At 40.1% G+C, this 16,886-nt stretch overlaps 1 protein-coding gene across 2 annotated transcripts in view; it reads right to left on the bottom strand.

The window, feature by feature from the left end:
• The window catches only part of LOC136886476 (retinol-binding protein pinta-like), a 62,092-nt gene that overhangs the window by 21,085 nt on the left and 24,121 nt on the right, over positions 1-16,886 (bottom strand). For both annotated transcript variants that reach the window (XM_067159273.2, XM_067159272.2), the window contains exons 4-5: positions 5,125-5,383; positions 2,336-2,446 (exon numbers count right to left, since the gene is read on the bottom strand). In XM_067159273.2, coding sequence (XP_067015374.2) covers positions 2,336-2,446; positions 5,125-5,383 — 370 coding nt within the window. The remainder of the gene's footprint in view (positions 1-2,335; positions 2,447-5,124; positions 5,384-16,886) is intronic.

The following is a 16,886-nucleotide window of genomic DNA, read 5'->3' as shown; positions in this document are numbered from 1 at the left end:
CGTGGTTCTATTTTACCAGCGATTAGTACCATTATGAGGAGCCGGTGCCCTTTATACAACTGGTATCATCAATTTAGGTTATTGCTTTGAAAGCAGTCACTTGTTAAGTTCTTTTGAGAGAAAGTGGGGTATTGTGGGTTGGATCCACTGATTGTTTTAACTTCAGAATCAATGTTCAGTTTCATCTTTTTGAATTCTAGTCAGTGAATGGATATTGGAATTATTATAATTTCCAACATTGGAGTTCCGTAGATCCGCTGATTATTTTGAGTTCATATTCATTCCTTCGTGCTTCATCGTCATGTTTCTCAAATTCGGTCAGTGGATGAATTTTGTTATTTTTACTGTCATTACATTTCGTCTCATCTCATACCATTAAGGGGCGATGTCCTAGATAGTAGGCCCCTTTAAACAACAAACCTCACCATCACAAATTACGGTCCGTTCTTTCTCGCCGAAGGCACCATCTCCTCTTCTGTTTAACATAAAAGACTACGAAAAAAGCCATCGGCCGTAGCCGCGTTGACACACCGGATCCTGTGAGAAATCCGAAGTTAAGCAACATTGGGCGTGGTCAAGAAGTGGATGGGTTGCTACGCGTTGTTGGTAGAGGGTAAGGGAATGGAGGAGCGGAAAGGAACTGGCCACCCTACCTTACGTCGGCTCAGGCACACGTCTGGGGAGGTTCGGACCTGCCTTCGGGCAGAATACAACCTTACCCCTTAACTACGACAAAATAGTTACAAGTAGTGTTGCAACGTAGGGTAGTCTAAAATCTAAAAGTACGACGTAATTATTTTAAATGTGCTGTTCTAACTGCCCACAGGATACCAACTGTTTCCAGATTTCAACAGTTATAAGTAGAGCCCGGTTTTTTTTTGCATTAATAGGTTAGAATGCAAATTTCCTGAAGCGAGTAGCAAGTATAGTCTACCTTTACAAAGGTTATGCTATGGGGTTTGCATAAACATGAGGGGTACGGCCCATCAGAACCCCTATAATTTATGTTACTCTTGCTACATTACGGAAGATCGGGTGGCCGACACTTCCTACTAACCAAATTAGTTTGCAATCTAACCTGTTACTGCATAAAAATCCGGGGTTTAGTTATAAGGCATACAATGTTTATACGACCTGGAGTGACGCAAGGGTGAGTGCAGGAGAGATGGAGGCGATTTCATGGTGATAGAGATCGAGAAAAGATGTTGAGCAAATACAAAGGACTGCAATTGAAGTAAATGCTACGTAGTCCAGACACTCGTAGGAGATTCGGCATGCGCAAATAGGATAGGAGAGAGGTGGTCAGATTGCGCTGTTGTCGATGTGTAGTGTGCATTTGACGGACATCCAGTTGGGAGTTTTGTTGCTGTGTGGCGTTGAAGAGAAGAGTGTCTATTTTACAGCTGTGGAGCCTGTTTTAAAAAAAATTATCAGCGTCGGTGAATTAAAATCGAGGTTCCCGCGGCAAAAAAAGCATCAGAATATTATCGAGGATTACGTGAATCCTGTGACGAGAATGCTTTACCGAATGGGATGGTTGCACTATGCGTCAAGGCGTTAAGCGCGGATCGGAATGAGGTTTTGGAACATTCTCCGTACTCACCAGACATGAGCTCCTGTGACTTCGACCTGTTTCCGAAGTTGAGAAAACCTCTCTGAGGGCGTCGACTTCCTGACATGGCATCTGTACGCCGCGAAGTAAGGCTCTCCACCGCTATCATCAACAGAGAACGCCTTGCCAACGGTCCCCAGCGCCTTCCCGATATTTGGTGACTACACTGAATGAATGTTATGCAATTATACTCGTTAGTTCATTAAATATATACTTCTATCAATGTTGCCACTTGTATATTTATAGCCCTCGCATGACGATATGTTGCAAGAGTTTCTGTTACCACAGCTTACCCAGGATAAACACCGTCTACTTCCTGCAGGACCGAGCACCATGCTATTATGCCCTAGGGTTTCGCATATTTTTGAATGGCATGTTTTCTGGAAGATTTATTAAGCGCTCTGGACATATAAGCTGGCCAACAAGTTCTCTTGACCTCACGCCAATGGACTTCCTTGTGTAGGGATTTTAAATGGATGTGTGTTCTACCAATTCATTATCACATCGGTGAAGCTCCGAGACTGAATTCGACAAGCTGTTGCACCACGAATGCTCCAGATCTGTCGTGTCACAATACACAGCTCGGAGGTGTGTGATGTCAAACGTGATGCACCTATATAATGAACATTAACACTTCCATCACTATTTCAACAAAATAGATACTTTTATGGACACCTGTGTATAAGTCTTAAGAATCAAGTACTTCATAATAGTTATACTTACCCTCCGTTTCATCTTCTCCTTCATGAACTGAGAAGCGAACTGGAAAATTTTTTCGAAGACAGAATGCATGTTGAGGTAATGAATGGCCTTGATACGAACTGGATAGGCTTCCTGAAACAAGACAGAGGACACTAAATGACTTGGTTTTGCAAGGCTAATATCATAGGAGATCGCTGCTGAAGGTATGGTGTGTCAGTCACGATAAGGGGTGGGACAAATGGTGACTTTCCAGTATTATGTTTTCGTGTATCCGTTAGTGTAGTATTAGGATATAAACGTAACATAATACAAGCTGCAGGTCAGCTATTCGAAGGAACAGTCACTATATCTGCTGCCTCTTGCAGCCACTTAACTTACTTAATTAATTACTTCTCATTATTCTACCACCAGGTTGTATTAAGGCAAATTGCTCACGCTCAATATGTTAATGAGCTGTTACTTTCCTTTTGCAGTGAATGATCTGATAAAAATATAAATATCTACCTTGTTTAACTGCCTTTCAACTAGTACAAACATAATTACCCAGTAAAATATTTTCTCAATATAAAAAATTAATGACTTTTTTTTACGAAATCTGGTAAAATTACGAGAGTTTTTAAAGAGCGCGAGAGGTCGCGCGGGAGCAAATTGCCTCAACGTTTCCATTTGTACATTTCAATGAATGATTTGGTCACAATTCAAGATAAAACTACAGCACCACACTTCACTGAAAGCCACCATAAACCTCATGAAATTTACTTAAGAAACTGTCTTTGAAATGCCGTCATGTAAGAATGCACTACGCGAGGGGTCGCACAAAGGCTATTTGCCGCGGCAGATGCGAGAGTGAAAGAAAACTTAAGCTACTCCGGAACGCAGCAGGCAATACACTTACGATAATCAACGTCAGGCTGGAGAGAGGGAGGGGAGGGATGAAACGAGCGCCCTAAGCCCTACAGCGGCAGGCAACGAAATTATTACAAAGTGCGGCAAAACTCTCGCGTGTTAGAACCTTCTTTGGGTATATGTCTTCTTCCATCCGCTGTACATACCCTAACCATCTTAATCCTTCCATTTTGGCTGAGGCTACCATGTCAGGTTCTTTATATAAGACTCTTATTTCTTAGACGATTCTAATGCTCCATATCTCTTCATCTTTCAGTGGACCAAATATCTGCTTCAACACTTTCCTTTCCCAGAGATGAAATTTCTCATTCAGTACCCATGCCTCACACATGTAAGGTAGGGGCTGACATTTTGTCCCCTTGACAGATATAGGAATTATAAAATGTTTTTGAAAACTTTCGTTTGGAGCGTGGTATTGAATGGAAGTGAAACGTGGAGGATAACTCACTCAGAAAGAAAGAGAATAGAAGCTTTTAAAATGTGGTGCTACTGAAGAATGCTGACGGTGAGATGGACCAATCGAATCACGAATGAAGACAAAGTGAATCGAATTCGTGAGAGGAGATCGATTTGGCTAAATTTGACGATAATAGAATGATAGGACACATCCTAAGACACCCAGGACTTGTGCTGTTCGTGTATGAGGGAAGTGTAGCTGATAAGAACGATAGTGGTAGACCAAGGTATGAATATGACAAGCAGATTAGAGCACATGTAGGATGCAGCACTAATGTAGAATTGATAGGGTTAGCACAGGATAGGGTGGCATGGACGGCTCCATCAAACCAGTGTATGGACTGATGATTCAAACAACAACAACAGCAGATATGGACTTATAGAAATTCAGGAATATTATGGACAAGACTAGAAATTGGTATATACATTACTGAATATATTCTCCACTTACACTGAAACTGTTATAAGGTAAGGTAGTCAATATTTGAATTAAACATAAACACTGCAAAAAGTAAACTACAAAAATATTTTCATAATTTGGTCCTCCACAAAATTTATGAAAATTACAATTAATTTTCATTTAATTTTCCTTTCTAATCTTACCAAATACTTTGCGTATAATGAATTACTTGAAGGCGATTTATGAAAAATGTTTTCTTGCTATTCTTTTTAACATAGCCTTTTAGCGTTGCTCGTGGGATGTTACATTTTTTCCTTGCACTTTCGTAGCCTATTAGCTCGTCCATCACTGCCTTAATAGCCTTTATCGTAGCCTCCTTATCCCACTTGTTCTTCTTCCTGATATGTTCTGCTTATGCTCATCCCACTGCTTGCGTTTTCCGATCTGGACATAATAATAAACTTCATAAATAATAAATAAAATGAAGGGGGACGAAATTACGAACATTCCCTGATTTATTATAATGGCCGCTATAGTAAGTCACGCCAACTACCTCATTGTAGCGATTACACGCCAAGAACTACAGTATTTCATACACATATCAGTGTTCACTCTAGGAATAACAGGCTCCTAATTTGAGTGCTGCACTAACTCAGCTCAGGATGAGACTACGCGTGTACGCGCGGCTCAACATTACGTGCAAACTGGAAATCCGTAGGGGGACTAAATGAAGTGCGGGGACGGAATTTGCCCCCACCCTAACTTACTTGTGGGCAACCTTAATTTACTTAATTTAACCGCTCTGTTACTTCTTTACAATTCTGTACGAAAAACGGCTACTTCAGCTAGAATTTTATAAAAAAAGCGTAACTCAGAAAATAAAAATTCATATCTCAATTATCTGAGTCATCCACAGATATTCATATTCAGGTTGCCAACAAGAGTGTGAGCCCGGGATATCTTAATTTGATGAAGTACAGTTGCTTATACTTGTGTCGGTGTGTTACTGTGGATGTAATGGTAGTGAATCCACTGTGCATTTACTCACATTGAAACAAATCATTGTTTTCTTCATAATGGATGGCGTCATTTGCATCGCATGTGCGACAGTCGCTCCCTTTACATCAGTGAAGCCCACGTAACCTTTCACCATCCCGGCATCATCTTCCCGCATCATGATGTCCCAGTAGAGGGAGATAGACCGAATTATAGACAGGATGCTGACTTTCGCTGGATCGTACCCTCCCATTCTCTGAAATATCACCCTACGTCCCTGTGCGTCCAAACCAGGAAGTGGCACCAATAGACTGAAACAAGACAAGAATATCATATCAAATACAGTAGAGACAATACGCGACACTTCCGGATTTAGCCTTGTTAAAATGGGAGATAAGTCGCAAGTGGCGCTCCTCGTGGCGTGAACTGAAAATTCGCGCTAAATTCAAATATCAATAGAAATGTATATACGGAAATGGAAAAATAGATTACGTCTAGAAAGAAAGTGTTACTGAGATATTAACTTCAAAGTTGCTAAAGCATTTCTGGATCAATGAATGAAGAATGATTTAACAAGTTATTATTTAAAGACTGAAATTACACATATAATCAAGATGTGAAATGAACTGCTGTGAAAGTGCTCGATCTTTCATTTATGCATTACTTTTTTAGCTTTAGCATTCCTGCCTGAACCTTCACGGCTATAATTGTCTTTTTTCGCATTTAAAAGCATTGTATCATCACATGTCAAGTCACGCCAGGAAGGTAGATGTTGCTCTAAACCAGGGCCTCTCAGGGTGCATGCGCGTGGTGCATGCACTGTGCACGGTGCAAGAGACGACTTGGCTTGGTTGAACAGAGTGCAGATCCCCCACTCCTCGATTTGGAGCAATCGCGCTTACTCTCTCTTTCCTCACGCCTCTCTCGCTCGCTCCGCCTGTCTCCCTCTGCCCCACTTGCGCCGTAGCGCTCCAAATCCGGGCTGACTTGAGCCGAGCATAGGCGAGTTGAGCCGAGCTTAGCCGAGTAGCCCAGAGACGAAGCGTTGATCCGAGCCATGCCGAGCGGCAGCGATGCACAGTGCACGGAGCTCTTGCACCTCTATCTGCACGCGTGAGATTTTGAGCGTTTGAGAGGCCCTGCTCTAAACGATACCTGTCGCATCATTACCGGCTGTCTAAAACCTACTCCGTTGGACAATTGGTATAGTCTTGCTGGTATTGCCCCTCCTGATATCCGTCGAGAGTTTGCAGCAAAAAACGAGAGGAAGGAGCCGGAAACATCTGAAGCTCACCCTCTGTATGGATACAGGCCAGTTACTCCAAGACTCAAATCAAGGAAAAGCTTCCTCAGAACAACAGAGGCTCTTAACGGGACACCTCAGCAATCCCGAATTGATATGTGGCGCGCAAGCTGGACTCGCTCCGAAGAATGGCTGACACCAAGTGAAGAACTACCACCTGGCCACATGGAGAAATGGAGTACTTGGAGATCACTGAACAGATTACGGGCAAGTGTGACAAGATGTAAAAGCAACCTGCAGCAGAAGTGGGGTTTCAACATCGAGTCCTCATTGTGTGAGTGTGGTGCATTTGTTGCAGTGTAGTAGGTGCCCTAAAACATGCACAGTACAAGATCTACTTCAGGCAACAGAAAATGCACTGGATGTTGCCTATTTCTGGGCAAAAGTAGTATAGACCTCTTTTTTGTTTTGATAAGTGTGATTTTGTCTATAATGTATATAATTCAGTAAGAGTATACATGTATATGTATTTATGCTTCTGATACGAATTAATAAATAAATCACATTAAAACACATGTCAACAAAAATATCAGCAACAAAAATATCGGCACATTCCTTACACATATGATTTAATGAATTTACATTTAAGAACTGGACAATTTTCCTTTTAACTTGAAGCCTACTAACAGATACAAAATCTATTAATTTAGCCTCAAAAACATTCAAACTTTCCCTATAAGCAATAATTGCCATAATGCCATTACATTAGGGTAAAGCAAATTTGCATCATCATATTGTTTCAACAAAATATGTACATTTCTTAAATCACCTATATTTTCTTCAGTGCTTGACAACGCATTACGGCATTCCAAATGGGGTAACTTGGAACACAACCAGCCACACTCACATGCATATGTATTTTCCTGAATTAAATCAAACCCACAGATCACACCTACAACAACACATCGGTATTGAAGGTTAACTGCTGCACTAATACAATAAAATAAGCTTATTATATTTTAAGACAGTTAAAATACCGATCGCACAGATCACAGATCATAACAGTATTTACTTACATTTTCTTGTCACGAGGGAAACGGAAGAAAGACCGCGAATCCTTCTGCACTTCATAGTTATTGCAACCAAACACAGCACATATCTTTCCACTCATATTGAGAGGAGATATAAAGGAATGACACACGCTACTACTTACTTAATGCAAACGCATAAATAACGCCAAAAACTTCACAAACAAATACATGTGCTCTTATGACAGAATCAGTAACTCTCAGGTCACTCCGCTAGAGAGAGAGCTCTACTCGCTGTCCCTCGACATCTCGCAGAGTGTCACGTATTGTCTCTACTGTATTTCATCATATGCAGGATCTCTCATATAAATTCACACCGAACGCGCGGTCTTTGTACTCTGCGCTATGACAGCTGTCTCAGCCGGAAAGATGCTGGAAGTGTCGTTCTTATTGGGTTATACAGGTATTGTATTTGGTAACCACATTCTGGCTGATGTGAGCGAGTTCTGCCACTGTAATGTTTCTGATTTCATTCGTAATGTTTTCTTTCATTTCCTCCAATGTGTGAGGATTTGTTCGATAATTTTTTTCTTTCAGTTTAACCTACATGTAAAAATCACACACTGTTAGATCTGGAGAACGAGGGGAAATAGACCAGCATTGATCACTCTTCAAACACTTCCGAGATTGTCAGGAGGGAATCTTATGGTGTATGAGATCTTATTGAAACCACCTACGCAATATTTCTTCTTCCCTTAGCTGGTGGAAGAACGGCATCAAAATGTCATCTTGCTACCTCTCTGCATTTAATATCGTCTCGAAAGAAATAGGCCCAATTATTCATCTTGCACTAACAGCACACCAAACACTAATCTTTCTATCATAATGTGGGACTTTATAAACACCATTAAGATGAAACCAGGCCTCCTCCGAAAAGAACACAAACTGTGGGTTGAATAAACGATCATTCAGTGATGCAAGATAGCACTCACAATATCTCACTCTTGTGGCTGGATGAGCAGGTTTTAAACAATGGATCCGTGTAAACCTGTACGATATGATGTGCAACAGTTTTGTAGCTCTCTGTGCAGAAGAAAACGAAACCCCTACTTCCTGTGCTAATTTTATTGAGTGATTCATTGGTTGACCATTCAACATTCACATCAATCTAGCTTTCCCTCTGTTAAAACTGTTCGTGTGCTCGCATGTTTTTTTTATTTAATTGAGCACTGATTCAGTAGTTTCAAATTTATTTACAATTAGGTAAATCTGTGCTCATGATAGTGGCACTTCACCAGGAAATTGCTGAACAATAATGCATCTCGTATCCGTCGAGCCGAGTCGTACTTAGAATAACTTCTACATACGAAAATACGGTGTTGCTTTGATGAATGTCTCACCATGTGAACAGCTGAGATGCAGGCTGGCGACTGATGCTTACCAGGTCGAACACGTGCAGGCTGCTTGCAAGGTCAAGAACTATGCGCGCTCCTCCCTTATGGCAGCTGTCGTAGGGCAGAGTTTAAACACATTGCGTTCGATATGGCTTTATATGACAGCCACTGTATATCAATTTGAGATGCACAGAAATGCCTCAGTCGCATCTTATACGTTATAGGCTCCAACTCAGTATGGTTAAATATGTATACAATTTCTAATCTATAGATTGTGTGCCAAATGCCTGGATTTAATTCGAAACCTCTCCGCAGTGCTCATATGGAATGAGGGCATATCAGGTGTATGCATAAATCTTTTCCGGTTTCACTAAGAGATGGCGCCAGCGAACAGTGCGCAGCGTATGAATTTTGACACATACGTCAGTTTGTTCGTCTGACATTAACCTACCAACACACACTAGTTGAGTCCGCCAAACGCTAGCGTTTTTGTTGTAAGTTTCAGTGATTATATCGACGTTTGTGGCTGAAAAATAATAGTTGCGGCACGCAATGCTTTTCTTATTTAATCCAAAGAAAAAGCGGTGGAAGTCACCGTTTGCCGGTAGAAACATAAGATGAACCCCCTCCATCGGCTAAAACATGTGAGACATGGTTTCTACTATTTAAACGTGGTGATATCCATGTGGAAACCAGTGCGCGTCTAGTAGACCACAAAAGTATGAAAATTCTTTAAGTCCAGCAAAACCGTCAATGCACAACGCAATCGCCATAAACTGATTAATTTAAATCACACATTGATCGAAAGACGACCGGAACGGGCCAGAACACATAGCAAAGTGATTTTGTTACACGAAAATGCGCCGTCTCACATAGCAAAACCAGTGAAAGACACCTTGAAATCGCTTGGATGGGACATCCTTCCGCACCCGCCGTACTGCCCCGACATGGTTCCATCTGACTATCACCTCTTCTCATGAATGGAACACGCGCTTGCAGAGCAGCACTTTAGTCATTTGGAGGAATTTGGAAAATGGCTCGACGAATGGTTTGCAGTTCCTTCTGCAATGTTTTTCATAACTTACCTGAAAGGGGGGTGAAGTGTGTAGAAGCCGATGGCCACTATTTTGAATAAACAAAAAATCAATTTCTCTTGAAAATTACGTGTTTTGTTTACCACAAAATCCGGCAAAAACTTATGCATACGCCTTGTATGACAGTGTTGATGGCGATTCGTACATCGGATGGGGACGTTAAGCATTCATTAGACCCCTTGGAGTTATTCGGTACCAGCAAGCTATGTGCCAGCACCGGGTTTCACCCTCTGTTACTTCATTATCATCATCATCATCATCATCATCATATCCCACATTCAGAGGCCCAAGTCACTCGAGGACGTGAAATAGAAAGACCTATAACAACTGGCGATCCGACACTGAAAGCCGCAAGCTAAATAAGTATATTAGTGAATGTTTACTTTCAGGATTCCCCACTGTCGGCAGCCCTGAAAATGATTTTCCGTGGTTTCCCATTTTCACGCTAAGCAAATGCTGGAACTGAATTAAGCCCACGGCTGCTACCTTCCCACTCTTAACCCTTTAGCTATCCCATCGTCGCCGTAAGACCTATCCGCGTCGGTGCGAGGTAAGGCAAATTGAAAAGAACAGAATTTGATATCCTGTAAATTAAATGTAAAATAATTTCTTTAGATTTCTTTATTGTGACGTTTATAGCAATTCAGCGAACTACTTTGTAGTTTAATAGTTATTGTTGTGTATTCAAATGATTTTTTTCATGTTAATTCAGCTTTTCGCAGTGTAGTCGTAGCGTGCTTGCCTATAAGTGCTGGTTTCAGAAAACTCCATTGAGGATTTAACGTAACGTTAAACTGTTTTAACGGGATTGTTAACAGAATGATTGTTTATCAACTTTCGGTAATTATTAACATGCCGTTAAACTCTCTGTTAATTTAACGTAACACACTTATCCCGGCCAGATCAGGGAATTTTTTTACCAAGATCTGACAGCTGGTTCGAGGTCCACTAAGCCAGCCTAAATGATTACAATTGAGGAGCTAGCAGCGGTCGCTTGGCAGGCCAAGGCCATTCGGGGCTGTTGCACCATGTTAATGAAACTTTAGCCTTGTGGCAGCCCGGACTGTCTGGGAAGTAGATGATTCTTTCAAATAAATAAATAAATAAATAAATAAATAAATAAATAAATAAATAAATAAATAAATAAATAAATAAAAAGTAATAAGTATGTATTTACTGGTCGCGCCGTATATAAGATGTACACGATTCCTACTGTCGTTGCGACTGTCATCAATCTGCCTTCTTCTTAAGACGTCTCCTCCAAACGGAGGTAGACGATCCACACGGCCAGCTCCGATCTTGACGTTGCAACCATGCCATGTGGATTTATTGGAATATCTCTCAGGATCTTTAATGCAGTAGTTTCCCGTTGCCTTCTGCATCCTAATGCCGTTGAGCAAACTGGTTCCTCCGCCTCTGGGAACATTTTTTTGTCCCCAGAACAATAAAGTCCTCTCAAAGAGACTGTTGGCACTTGGTATAGGGGATCTCCTTATACCGGCAGATAATCGGTCCCTTCATTCGTTAGCCGCCTGAATATAAAATATTATTTTTATATGCACTCGTTACCCCCTCTCTACCGCGGGGAGGTGAATTAAACACTAATCTCGGTCAGTTTGTACATCTTCTTTTTAACTCCTCCCACTCTGATGTCAACGTGGGATATTTACTTCAACGGCATTCAGTGTCCCAGTTCATGTCAGTGACCCCGAAAACAACGATGGGTACGACACTAATATTGGTCGTTCACGTTAATGAGGGCAGTTCTGTGTAGGCAATGCTATTGTTAAATTTTGTTCGCCTATTTGCCTACTTTTTCTGCGTAGTTCAGTAGTCGCCTTCGGTTTAGAGGGTCCTGAATTCATTCTCCAGCCGGTGGGGAATTCAAATTGCTTACGGGTGACTCCTCCCTCTAGCTCGGAATGCTTTTGTTCGTCTATATGCAACGCACTGCCAGCCACCACAGAAACTGGCAATCGAACAGGGCGCCTGGTTGTAAAACTGGGCCATATCAACATATAGTACCGGCTGCAAGAAACTCTAATATAAACGAGGAAGAAGTAGGAGAAGAATATAATTTTTAAACTTTGAGGGCCGGCTTCATCAAACTCCGTTGAGAATGTAACGTCACGTTAAACTACTTTAACAGAGTGACTGCTTCACCAACCTTCGTTAACGATAACGCGCCGTTAAACTCTCCGTTAATTTAACGTAGCACTCTCATCCCATTAAGGTGCTTAACGTCGTATTAAAATAAAAATGGCTGAAAGAGATTTAGTACTCAGGTGCTCTATTTAGATTATCTTCAAATGCTGAGAGACAGGAAGTTTCACAGAGAAGTAATGACATACTTGAGCTAACAGAAATGCAGTTTTTCGAGTGGTATAGGGTATCTAAAACCTGCCGTGAAGAAAGTACCGGAAGAGATAGAATTTAGAATTTAGACTTTATTGCATGTATTGTTACATATACTTTAACGTAATCCTACAATTACAACATCCATTTTAATAACTTGAACGATTGAATGAATTAATTAATTAATTAGATACCTAATGTATTTAATCAATTAATAAAAAAAAAAGAAAAACCCTCTCTCCCAGTCACGCATAACTACCAACTGGGAGAGAGTTTCATTAATGACTTGAATGAATGAATTAATGAATGAATTAGTTATTCAATTCAATTAATCAAATATTCATTGAAATAACTGAGAAAATCCTCTCTCCCAGTCACGGATAACTACCAACTTGGGAGAGAGTTTCATGAATGACTTGAATTAATTAGTTGGTTAATGAGTTACTCAATTCAATTAATCAATTAATCAATAAAATAACTAAGAAAAATCCTCTGTCCCAGTCACGGACAACCACCAACTTGGGAGAGGGTTCCATGAATGACTTGAATGAATGAATTAGTTACCTAATTCAGTTAATCATTTAATCAATAAAATAACTGAGAAAATCCTCTCTCCCAGTCACGGATAACTACCAACTTGGGAGAGAGTTTCATGAATGACTTGAATTAATTAGTTGGTTAATGAGTTACTCAATTCAATTAATCAATTAATCAATAAAATAACTAAGAAAAATCCTCTCTCCCAGTCACGGATAACCACCAACTGGGAGAAAGTTTCATTAATGACGTGAAGGAATTAATTTGTTACTCAATTCAATTAATCAAATAATCATTGAAATAACTGAGAAAAATCCTCTTTCCCAGTCACGGATAACCACCAACTTGGGAGAGTTTTTCATGAATGACTTGAATGAATTAATTAGTTACTCAATTCAGTTAATAATTTAATCAGTAAAATAACTGAGAAAAATCCTCTCTCCCAGTCACAGATAACCACTAACTTGGGAGAGATTTTAATTAATGACTTGAATGACGGAGTGAATTAGTTACTCAATTCAGTTATAATCATTTAATCAATAAAATAACAAAGAAAAATCCTCTCTCCCAGTCACGAATAACCACCAAGTGAGAGAGAGTTTCATTAATGACTTGAATGAATGAATGAATGAATGAAGGAAGGAAGGAAGGAAGGAAGGAAGGAAGGAAGGAATGAAGGAAGGAAGGAAGGAATGAATGAATGAAAGAATTATTCAATTCAATTAATCAAATAATCATTGGAATAACCGAGAAAAATCCTCTCTCCCGTTCACTGATAACCACCAACTTGGGAGAGAGTTTCATGAATGACTTGAATGAATGAATGAATTAATTACTTACTCAATTCAATTAATCAATAAAATAACTAGGAAAAGTCCTCCCTCCCAGTCACGGATAACTGGAGAAATAGAAGAGAGTTTAGAATAACCTGCAGGACGAAATTCACTTCTGCCTGCAATGCAGCGATTGCTGATTGCACTGAGATATTATGAAACGGGGTCATTCAGATCGTTACGAGAGGTACCAATGTTTTAAATTGTACTGTAGAAGAGAGATAGGTACATAAACTATTATTCCATTAACATATTTATATCATCTTTGAAGAAACGAGACCTCGTATCCGACAATGCTCTTCCTATCCATTATTTTCCTTAGGACTAGTCACTCTTTCTAGCCACATAAAGATATGCAGTCCATCAGAATAATATTCGCTGTCTACATTTTCCTATACTCATTTGTAAAGGAAAATGAACCGTACTGTATAAATATATTTGCATGCCTTATTTATCCACTCCTAGAGTATGATGTATATAAGGTTCTTTTTCTTTTACACCTTCACATAGGATTATGAACACAAAGAAAAGTTGTTCTGATGGACTGCATAATATTATCGGGCTGAAAGGCGTGAACAGTCCTAACCAACATAATGGATAGGAAGAGCGTTGTGATATACGAGGTATTGTTTCTTCCCCTACGACATGTAAGAAGCATTTGTGATGAAATATAAATTCAAAAGAAAGCAGATCTTAATCAGATGTAGCCTAATTTCTAATGTGATTGTGCTACTGTAGTTAGTGATGTGCCCAGTTAGTAAAATCCAGCTTGAAAACCTCTGAATGGTAATAACCAAGATATATCTCACAAAATAATAAGAATGCATTAAAACCAAAGCATCATTTCATATGATGACGTTAACCCTAACACCTCATGCTAAAGAAATGAGAGTGGCTTCTTGTGATATTCTGCATCACAGTCGTCATTGCGAAGAGTCAGAATTATTCGCCGATTAATGCTATAATCTCCGAAGTCATCTGGCCTATGCAGGGGCTGGAATAAATTTACCATCTCTGGTCTTGCACTGCTTCAACTTGTCCTTCGAATAATCTTTCTTCCTCTCGCTTCTTTTCGGATTGTCGTACAGGTATTTTATTTGTTTTTCTGACCGCGTAGTCTTATTCAAGTCGCTATTGAATTCATTTGCTAACTCATTCCACGCCTTTTCTTTTCCCTTTATGGATATACCATCTGTTTCCGTACGTTATATAACGCTTTGACATTTAGAAAGTAATTTGATAATCTTTTCCTCTAATGAAGTAAATCTACTGTCCCTAAGATCGTTTCCCCATCACATTCTTTTGTAATTTTCTTCGTGTGCAATGTAATTTACTTATCTCGTCTTAACACCTTCTTCTTCGTCTTCTTCTTCCGCTCAACCCTAAGCATTTCCGTTTTTCGCCAGCAGCTTCAAGTAGTTATAGGTGTGCTTGTCTGTAATGTTGTCTCTAAATTCCACTCTAGGTCTTTATTTTGTCCTTAGATCTCCCATTTTCCCTACACACAGGGTGGTTCACCAGTCAGAATGACGAAAAAAGTGGCAAAGGAAGCTATTTCTTCTCCTGTTTAAGGTATCAACTAAGGTACGTGTCTCATTTACCCTTTTGAGATCGTTCTCGTTTGTGACTCGATCAGAGCAAGGTATTCTTAACAGTCGACGCCAGAACCACATTTCAAAGGCCTTGATTTCATCACTTTCGCTTTTCACGGGGTGCATGTTTCTGAGCCATACCTTAAGAAATTCTCACGAAGTGTTGTTGTACCTCCATGCAGATGGTCTCTGATGTGAGTACAGACTTCTCCATTCACCTGTGCAATCCGGGCGTTAACATCTCTCGTACATTTTCCGACAGATATGATCAGACGTTCTACACCGAGCTAGCTGGCCGTCTGGTTAGGGTCGCGCAGCTGTGAGCTTGCATTCGGGAGATAGTGGGTTCGAACTCCACTGTCGGCGGCCCTGAAGATGTTTTTCCCTGGTTTCCCATTGTCACATCAGGCAAATGCTGGGATGTTCTTAATTAAGGCCACGTTCGCTTCATTCACACTCTTAGCCCTTTCATATCCCATCGTCTCTATAAGACCTATCTGTGTCGGTGCGACGTGAAGACAATTGCAAAATATGATAAATATTTGAATTTCTTTACCTGGTCTATTTTTTTTCATACATCAGCACATTGGCAATTTGGCAGTTGTCCCTTGTACAGGTCATTATCTTAGTCTTCCTTTTTGTTTATTATCAGGCCGCGCCACTCTTTTTGCAATTCGTTCATGTGATTTAGTGCTACAGCTCGCCACCAATATATACGTCATAATTGTTGGTAGCTGAAGTTACTTTAAGGGTTCTTCTACGTAGATTTTAAATAACAATGGTGATAATCCACATCCTTGTCTTACACCCTTTCCAATTTTAGCTTCAACCCATTGTTCTCCTTTGTTCCTGTAATGGTGGTGGAGTAATTTCCTGTCCCTGTAGTCTATTTTCAGCTTTCTTAGGATATCAAACAGCACATTCCAGTTTTCATTATCAAAAGCTTTCTCTATGTCAATGAACGCAATTACCATTGGTCTGGCTATTTCTACAGATTTTTCGAAGGTGACTCTGAGACTAAGAATGGCTTCGCGTGTGCCTCTTCCCTTCCTATATCCAAACTGTTCTTCTGAAATATCATCATCTATCTTTCTCTCTATCCGGTGGTAGATAATTCGAGTTATGATTTTAGAGGCATGGAAGAGGAGGCTCAATGTTCTATGACCTTCACATACCTGTGCTATATGGTTTTTCGTGATAGGAATAAGAATACTTTGCTCAAAATCTCTTGGAATCCCCCCTGTTATGTACATTTTATTTATTAGCTTGTAACTCCCCTTGATGTTCTCTTCAGTAGGTTAGTATGCAAACTAATTTGTTTATTAGGAATTGTCCTGCAATCCGCTCTTCTATAATGTACCAAGGGTAACCTAAATTCTAAGGGTTTTGATAGGCCGCGTCTTCGGCTTTGTCTCCTAGTGCCTGTAGGATCTCTGCAGGTATTTCATCTGGTCTTGAAGCCTTTCTGTGTCTTAATCTCTTGATCAGATTCTTCTCTAAATATTGGTGGTCCTCGCTCAACAACTTCCACTTGGTTCTCACTTTCCAGGACATCTTTGGAGTTCTTCTGCGTACTCCTTCCAAGCGCTACTTGATTTTCTTCAGTTTGGACTTCGTCATTCTTATACCATATAATTTTCAACATTCTCTTTCTTGCTCAAAATTGTTTTCGTATCTCTCATTATTATCTTTCATCAGATTTTCGTCTATGTCTTTGCACTTTATTTTGTATCATTCT

Source organism: Anabrus simplex, chromosome X (assembly GCF_040414725.1).
Source record: "Anabrus simplex isolate iqAnaSimp1 chromosome X, ASM4041472v1, whole genome shotgun sequence".
Classification (NCBI taxonomy): domain Eukaryota; kingdom Metazoa; phylum Arthropoda; class Insecta; order Orthoptera; family Tettigoniidae; genus Anabrus; species Anabrus simplex.
This window is presented reverse-complemented; position numbering and strand designations above follow the sequence as displayed.